This window comes from Malaclemys terrapin, chromosome 21 (assembly GCF_027887155.1).
Source record: "Malaclemys terrapin pileata isolate rMalTer1 chromosome 21, rMalTer1.hap1, whole genome shotgun sequence".
NCBI lineage: Eukaryota > Metazoa > Chordata > Testudines > Emydidae > Malaclemys > Malaclemys terrapin.
In genome coordinates, this window is record NC_071525.1 from 18,858,226 (window position 1) to 18,867,437 (window position 9,212).

General features: G+C 46.8%; 1 protein-coding gene across 1 annotated transcript; it reads right to left on the bottom strand.

Moving 5' to 3' along the window:
• Positions 1-1,041: 1,041 nt before the first annotated feature.
• On the bottom strand, positions 1,042-1,908 carry LOC128827384 (chemerin-like receptor 1). Its single transcript, XM_054011232.1, has one exon. The coding sequence runs from the start codon at positions 1,906-1,908 to the stop codon at positions 1,042-1,044; it is 867 nt and encodes a 288-aa protein (XP_053867207.1).
• Between the last annotated feature and the right edge of the window lie 7,304 nt (positions 1,909-9,212).

Consider the following 9,212-nt stretch of genomic DNA (forward strand, 5'->3'; position numbering starts at 1 on the left):
CCTGGGAAACTCTGTGTGAAGTATTTCTTCACACAATGCATCCGAAGAAGTGAGGTTTTTACTCACGAAAGCTTATGCCCAAATAAATCTGTTAGTCTTTAAGGGGCCACCAGACTCCTTGTTGTTTTTGTGGATACAGACTAACACGGCTACCCCCTGATACTTCACACAACGCAGAATCAGATTTTGCAACTCTTTGTCAGGGTTATATTATGCTATGTTCTCATTGACTCGCTGTGAGGCTCCTAAGGGCCTAAACACTTTTAAAAATAGGCTTTAGACCCTTTTGCAAATGTTATCCTTTTTTTCAACAAACACAGGAAAAAAAGCTCCACTGGGAGCAAAGATGACATGATGGGAAGCATAATGACACAAGGACGTAGAAAAGGACAGACCATAAAAAACCTAATTCTCCAAAATAATCTAAAAATGAGAAAAACCAAGAATCCATATATTTTGTAAAAATGACAGATTCATGCATTCCAAGGCTGGAAGGGACGAGTGTGATCATCTCGTCTGACCTCCTGAGTCACACGGGCCAGAGACTGCCCCAAAACAATTCCTAGAGCAGAGCTTTTAGACAAACATCCCAGCTGGATTTAACATTGCCAGTGATGGAGGATCCACCACGACCCTTGGGAAATTGCTCAAATGCTCAGTTACTCTGACCATTAAAAACTGAGACCTCATTTCCAGTCTGAATTTGTCTAGGTTCAACTTCTCTTTACTGGATCATGTTAAACCTTCCTCTGCTAGACTGAAGATCCCGTTATGAAATATTTGTTCCCCAGGCAGGTACTTTGAGACTGTGATCAAATCACCCCTTCACCTTCTCTTTGTTAAGCTAAATAGATTGACCTCCTTGAGTTTCTCACTGTAAGGCAGGTTTTCTAATCCAGTAATCATTCTCGTGGCTCTTCTATGAATCAGGCCAAAAAATTCACTTGCTAAAAATAAGAATTTTGGGATCAAGAGGAAGTTACATGTCCCAGTGAACAGAATTCTTTCTCCATGCAAATATCAACAATTCCATCCATTTCCCTATCCAACCAGCTCTGTCCCCAAGTTGTCGGTGGTTTGGAGGTTGCGTGCACGTTGCTGGTACCTCAGAAACTCTTCCTCCATGGTGAGATACAAGATGGGTTTGAGGCAGCTGCTGAAATATGTCAGGACATAAGCAAAAGCCCTTCCTCTGTTCAAAAGAGACAGAGGGTAATTAGCTGACATCAACAAGAAGTAGAAGACGTGATACGGCAGCCAGCAGAGGAAAAAGGTTGGGATCAAACCAAGAAGGATCTTGAGTGGCTTGGTGGACTGGATCAGCCTGTTCCTTCTCAGCTTCGAAGCTAGAATAATGTAGAATGTTGGAATCAAGATCAAGGCGAATGGGATCAGAAACCCGACCAGGAACTGGATTGCAATGGCGGCCTTCACCCTCCGTTCATCCCCTCGGAAATTCAGGCTGGTGCTGTCAGGTGAGAGGAGGGATTCCCAGAGATCACCGTACCGCAAGCTGAACCCAAGAGACAGGGCCCACATGCCCAAACCCATAATGAAAGCTAATGGTGGCGTGCGGTGGTTCCGGGCCCACTCAGGGCGTGCCACGAGGATGCAGCAATCAACACCGATGGTGGTGAGGAAGAAGGCGCTGGAGAACATGTGGAAGGAGGTGATGCTGCTGCTCAGCATGTTGGCCCCATTTAAGTCCAGGATGAAGAAGGAGGTGAATCTGAGGGGCAGGAAGATGATGAAGATGAAATCGGACAGGGCCCAGTTCCAGAACCACACGGCACTGGCCGTCCTCTCCACATGGCAGCTGGCAACAAAGAAGATGTAGCCGTTCAATGCCACCCCGGCGAGGAAGGCCATGCCACACAGCACCAGGAAAGGAACTTGGAGGTACTCCATTCTTGGAAAAGGTACAGTCACAATAGCCCCTCCTTCTCCTCACGGCTCACCTTGGGCAGTGCAGACATTGTGCTGAGCAAAGGAAGGAAGAGCAATGAAAAAGGCTCCAGGAGATGACAGCCGCAGAGTTTATAATCTCCTCAGAGTTTGAAAACTCCCCAGGTCTGACCTCTGACAACAGGCCCCGCAAATAATTTCAACCGGTTCTAACCAGAGCGGATGAGGGGAGGGGATTGGACCCACTGGAAGGGGGAAGATCCGGGGGCAGTGGTGTGGGGGCAGGACAGAAGGAGATCCAGTGAGTAAGCTGGGGGGTTTACCTCATTATCTTACCCGTGACTTGGGGGATGCAGCGTCTCAGAGTCGACCCCCATCCAAGGTCCCCAACGCAATGCCTGCAGCTCTCCTGGACTGGCTCAGCCCGGAGGAGGAAGCCGTTCATGTGAGGGTGTATCTGGGGCGGGGAGAACAATGAGTGGAGATCACAGCATGTGGCTGGGTCCAAATACTTCTGCAAAGACTGGAAGGCCTCTGGCACCCACAGCTACATGCAGACGTTATGTGAACCACAAGCTCCTGTTAGAATATAGATATTCAGGTCAGCCTGTAAAAGCCCACACTTTAAGAACTTAGGTGTATTTTTACCACTTTGCTAGTTACAAGCGTATAAAAACAAAGAATCAAAATCACAGTCCGCCTGTGTATGGGCCTCCTCTCACTAGGATAATTCGTTAATGATCTGGAGGATGGTGTGGATTTCCCCATCTACAAGTTTGCAGATGACACTAAACTGGGAGGTGTGGTATCTACACTGGAGGGTAGGGATAGGATACAGAGGGACGTAGACAAATTAGAGGATTGGGCCAAAAGAAACCTGATGAGGTTCAACAAGGACAAGTGCAGAGTCCTGCACTTAGGATGGAAGAATCCCATGCACTGTTACAGACTAGGGACCGAATGGCTAGGCAGCAGTTCTTCAGAAAAAGACCTAGGGGTTACAGTGGATGACAAGCTGGATATGAGTCGACAGTTGTGCCCTTGTTGCCAGGAAGGCTAACAGCATTTTGGGCTGTATAAGTAGGAGTGTTGCCAGCAGATCGAGGGATGTGATCATTCCCCTGTATTCGGTGTTGATGAGGTCTCATCTGGAATACTGTGTCCAGTTTTTAGCCTCACTCTACAAGAAGGATTTGGAAAAATTGAAAAGAGTCCACCGGAGGGAAACAAAAATGATTAGAGGGCCAGAGCACATGATTTATGAGGAGAGGCTGAGGGAACTGGGATTATTTAGTCTGCAGAATATAGGAAGAATGTGGGGGGATTTAATAGCTGCTTTCAACTACCTGAAAGGTGGTTCCAAAGAGAATGGGTCTAGGCTGTTCTCAGTGGTACCAGATGACAGAAGAAGGAGTAATGACCTCAAGTTGAAAGTGGGGGAGGTCTAGGTTGGATATTAGGAAAAACCTTTTCACTAGGAGGCTGGTGAAGCACTGGAATGGGTTACCTAGGGAGGTGGAGAAATCTTCCTTAGAGTTTTTTAAGGTCAGGTTTGATAAAGCCCTGGCTGTGATGGTTTCGTTGGGGATTGGTTCTGCTTTGAGCCGGAGGTTGGACTAGATACCTCCTGAGATCCCTTCCAACCCTGATATTCTATGATTCTATGACAGTCTGAGGTCTGTTCTTAGGCTAAGGCCTTTGGCTAAGCAGCAGGGGCAGCCATAAGTGGGAAGTGAACAGTCACATCCTCACATCCCAAACCAGCCACACTGAAATAAGGAGGTATTGGGCTGTGTGACAGACCCAGACCAGTGGGGTACTGGAGTCTGGTAGAGGGCAAATATACTGGTCATTGGATGAGTAGTTTTCTGTTCCCTGAGTGACCAGAGCAGGGACTGCACTAGAGTAATCAGGAACCTGCTAGAACCAGTTAAGGCAGGCAGGCTAATTAGAACACCTGGAGCCAATTAAGAAGAAGCTGCTAGAATCAATTAAGACAGGCTAATCAGGGCACCTGGGTTTTAAAATAGCTCACTTCAGTTTGTGGGGCGAGTGTGAGGAGCTGGGAGCAAGAGGCGCAAGGAGCTGAGAGGGTGTGCTGCTGGAAGACTGAGGAGCACAATTATCAGACACCAGGAGGAAGGTCCTGTGGTGAGAATAAGGAAAGTGTTTGGAGGAGGCCATGGGGAAGTAGCCCAGGGAGTTGTAGCTGTCATGCAGCTGTTACAGGAGGCACTATAGACAGCTGCAGTCCACAGGGCCCTGGGCTAGAACCCGGAGTAGAGGGTGGGCCCGGGTTCCCCCCAAACCTCCCAATTGACCTGGACTGTGGGTTCTTCCAGAGGGGAAGGTCTCTGGGCTGTTCCCCAACCCACATGGTGAATCTCTGAGGCAAGAAAATCCGCCAATAAGCGCAGGACCCACCAAGATAGAGGAGGAACTTAGTCACAGCTGTTAGGAAGACTATCCTTTCCTGAGAGTACCCATCACCACCAGATAAAGAAACAGATTTTAAGATGGTTAAAGAAAACTTAGTTTGATAGCATCCTGTCTGGCAAGAAATCACTTCTCAATGGTTGTGGTTGTGAAACCCTCATTTCTGTATGTTTCATCTTTATTGCCCACACTTTTCTATTGTCAATCTGTCTGGTTCTCTAATTGTTTCTGTCTGACGTATAATTCATTTTGCTAGGTGGAAATTCATTAGGGTAGTGGGATACAATTGGTTAGAGAATTATTTTACAATATGTTATGACTGGTTAGTTACATTTCAGTAAGATGATTGATTAAGGTATAGCTGAAAATATTACTATATAAATTGGGGTCAAACAGGAAGGGAGGGAACGGAAATTGGAATTATGCTTGCTGGAAATTAACCCCAATGAACATCACATTGTCTGCACTACGGACTGCTGGTCTTTTGCTGTTTGCTGTCTGCTTGACAAGAATCAGGGAAGTGGGAGGGTGGAGGAAAAGCCCTCTAACATCTTGGTGCCATGATTCAGATGTATCGCATTGGACAGGTGAGTAGCAGCCAGGTAAGTCCCCATCCCCAACAGTCCGTGCAGCTGCTTGGAGGGGGTATTGCAGACTCTCATGATGTTAGTTGCGGGGTCTGGCCAGCGGTGGACCGACCTGTTGCCTTTGCCTCTGGACTTTTGAGTGCTGTGGAACTTAAATATGGATGGTGTGAAAAGGTGTAGTGGTGTACCTACTGAGGGGTAGGGAAATTCAAATACCTCACGGGAATGCAGAAGATAATAATCCAGCTCCATTATGACCACCTCTGGCTGTTAAACATGCATACTATTTTACAGGGACAAGTGAGTGGGCAGTGTATGGCAAAGTGGTTACTGGCACTACAAGCTGAAAACATTACAGGTCTGTCTCATCTTACGCTGGGGTTACGTTCTGCAGTCAACGCCTAAAGTGCAAATCGCATAGAGTCAAAATTACATTGAGTGTAATGGCGGGCGGAATTACCCGCACTACAGAAACAGTATTTAAATTGTTATTTTTCTTTTTTTTTCTTTTTTTTTTTGCCGACCGCGTAAAGTTGAAATTGCACATGTTAAATGCACGTAAGATGCGACAGACCTGTACTGCAGAAGTGTTAAAGGAACCTGTAGTCTGGGTAGCTGGATTACACCTTCACATTGGTGAAGCCAGCCCAGGTAAAAGCCAACACCAGGTGTTTCGGGTGGCTAATCACAGTCAGGTAAAGGAGGGGACAAAGGAATAGTTTTTGGATGGAAATTGTATGTATCGGGGGGTGAAAATCTGCAGGCTTAGCTGCTGTGGAAATCAGAGGAACTGAGACAGTCAGCACCATTGGTTTCTTACTAGAAGCCAGGCCAGCCCAGGAGGCAGAACTGGCAGCCTTGCTTACAATTTGAACGGAAGTAGATCCCAAATTTGAGGCAGAATGATGGGTGGTGGTGGATTCAGATGATGTATTTTGTGGGGTCACATGGATGCTGAGATGGTGGGTGGATAATCCTTTCAGGACAACTGACAGCTCCACAATCAAGCATGCTAGCTGGTGGAAACGAGTGGAGGAGCTTAGTCACAGCTTTGCACGAAGCAATGTGGTAAAAGTAAAGGCACATAAGTAGGGTGACCAGATGTCCTGATTTTATAGGGACAGTCCCGATTTTGGGGTCTTTTTCTTATATAGGCTCCTATTACCCCCCAACCCCAGTCCTGATTTTTCACATTTCATGTCTGGTCACCCTAGACACAAGAAAACAGGACCCCTAAGCAAAGGGAATAACCTGGTTGATACAAAGGCTAAGCGGGCTGCAACAGAGGCACCCACATTGCCATGGGAACCACAGTCGAGTGTGCCTGTAGCAGTGGTAAGAAGAAGTGGGGTGGACAGGGATCCATGGCGGTCGAATTCAGGAGTTGCAAGAATCTGACCCAGGTCTGGAAGGCATCACAAAACTTGGGGATAGACATGGGCCAAAAGTGGTACTAAGGGAAGATATTTGGTGTGTCCTAACAACTGAAGGACCAGTAAAGCTGTGTCCTCAAGGAAGCCAGACAACTTTCTTAAGTTGGGTGCATGGGAGCTTGGCAGGGGGACACCCTGGGTTTGAGGAGGCACTCTGAACTTTAAAAAATTGTGCTGGTGGCCAGGAATGGCAGCCGATTTAAAGTCTTTGCCAGGCACAATCCACCTGACAAGGTGCTAAGGGGAGACTTAATGAGACATGCCCCAAGGGGACCTTGGGAAAGAATACAAATTGACTACACAGGACCCCTACCACCAGATCACAGACAAAGATGATTCATGGTGGTGGTGGTGGATACTTTCAGCAGGTGGGTGGATGCGTTCCCCACACAGTATCAAACAGCCCAGGTAACTGCAAAAAAATTGGTAAATGAGGTATTGACTTGTTGAGGGGTCCCAAAGGTGATAGACTCAGACCAAGGAGCTGCTTTCCAGTCAAATCTGTTAGGGGATGTCAAGGCTCCTTCCCCACTCCGAACTTTAGGGTACAGATATGGGAGCCTGCATGAAAACTTCTAAGCTTAACTACCAGCTTAGATCTGCTTTTGCTGCCACCAATCCCAATGTGCTAACTCCCTTCCCTGGGTAGCCTTGAGAGACTCTCCACCAATTCCCTAGGGAACACTGATCCAAAGCCCCTTGGATCTTAAAACAAGGAAAAATCAATCAGGTTCTTAAAAAGAAGGCTTTTAATTAAAGAAAGAAAGGTAAAAATCATCTTTGTAAAATCAGGATGGAAAATAACTTTACAGGGTAATCAGATTCAAAGAGCCCAGAGGAACCCCCTCTAGCCTTAAGTTCAAAGCTACAGCAAACAGAGATAAACACTCTAGCAAAAGGTACATTTACAAGTTGAGAAAACAAAGATTAAACTAACACGCCTTGCCTGGCTGTTACTCACAAGGTTGAAATATGAGAGACTTGTTCAGAAAGATTTGGAGAGCATGGATTGATGTCTGGTCCCTCTTAGACCCAAGAGCGAACAACCCCCAAAATAAAGAGCACAAACAAAAGCCTCCCCCCACCAAGATTTGAAAGTATCTTGTCCCCTTATTGGTCCTTTGGGTCAGGTGTCAGCCAGGTTACCTGAGCTTCTTAACCCTTTAGAGGTAAAAGGATTTTGGAGTCTCTGGCCAGGAGGGATTTTATAGTATTGTACACAGGAGGGCTGTTACCCTTCCCTTTCTAGTTATGACAGGGGAGCTCTCAGCCCTCACTGGAATCACACAGTTGTTCCCTATGGCTTATCACCCACAGGCTGCAGGGCAGGTGGAACGCATGAACCACACCATCAAAAGTGAGCTGAGAAAGGGAGTGTAAATGGGAGGAAAAAACTGGTTACTGTTACTTCCCTTTGTCTTAATGAGAATAAGGGCACGAGAATAAAGGGCACTGGATTTTCTCCATACAAAGCTCTCATGGGAAGGTCCATGGAACGGTGGGAAAATCCACTTACCCCAGTATCTGGGGAAGTCACTACACACACCTAACACAAGAATGGATTTTAACCCTAATCGACCGTGTGAAACAGGTACAGAAGGCAGTGTCCTGGCAAGACAAGCAAGGAGCCGAAAGAGTCAAAGCATGGTATGACCTGCCCTGGGAGCGTGATCTACCCACGGTGGGAGATTTAGCAATGTACAAAATTCCAGGTCAACACCACCCATTCCCAGCTCCTAAATGGAAGGGTCCCTACCTGGTCCTTGACCGATTGGGGCCCAGCCTGTTTCTATTGGGTACAGAAAATGGAGGGCAACAGTGGGTTCACTGCACACAGATATAAAAGTGAAAACAGGGGATTGGGAAAGGAGACGCATACATTCTGTCATGTGTGTATTACAGATTAACCCACAAAGGAGAAAAAGATGGGAATTCCCTGGCCCTGGATGGAATGATCCTTACTGCTAATCACAATTGTTACAGTTATAAATTCTACTCAAATCCCATGATGTGCAGAGTGAAAAGGAGGAAATACATGGACTGCTACACCCACAGCTAGTGGAAATGAAGCTAATTAGGACTATAAGAATTTCCCCCTAGAAAGATGTACCACCAACCCTCCAACAGGAATTTGGCAGTGTGCATATATGGTTTATAGATTAGATGGGGGAATCCCAACCCGGTGGAGAATAAAATGGATTTATCTGGGTTTAGACCCCATTGCGAGTTGGGCATCTGAGTGCTAAAGACAAGCACCCTTCTGTGAGCTGTTTTCAGGTAAACCTGCAGCTTTGGGGCAAGTCATTCAGACCCTGGGTCTGTGTTGGAGCAGACGGGAGTGTCTGGCTCAGCAGGACAAGGTGCTGGAGTCCTGAGCTGGCAGGGAAAACAGGGATAGAAGTAGTCTTGGTACATTACGGGGCAGCTCCCAAGACGGTTTTTGTGATCCAACCCTTGGCATAGTCGAGCAGGATCTGTGCACAGCTGATTGCTTTGAGATACTGGTAGTGATTTTAAGTGAGTTTTAAGTGTGGTGGCTGGAGAACAGACAAAGTGGTTACTGGTTTGTTATTTTCTGTTTGCTTATTTCGGGTAAGGGAAGTAGGGAGAGAAAAGGAAGCAAAATAAGTAAGAAGGAAGATCAGAAGAAGCTAAAACTGCACAGGGTGCAAATTGCCCAGAAAGGCTGAACACTGGGCATGGTGAAAGTCTTTGTTAACTAAGAATCCCCTGAGCTGAGTGCATCCCAGTTTCAGTGAACTGCAGGGGGTGAGTCCCAGCAGAAGAAACCAGTAAAATGACGACCAGTGAAGCAGCTACCAAACTAGAGCTGGCTAGACTGGAAGCAACA

What these genes read in the sequence shown, in the direction of transcription:
- LOC128827384 (XM_054011232.1), bottom strand. Translation starts at nt 1,908, where the DNA reads ATGGAGTACCTCCAAGTTCCTTTCCTGGTGCTGTGTGGCATGGCCTTC.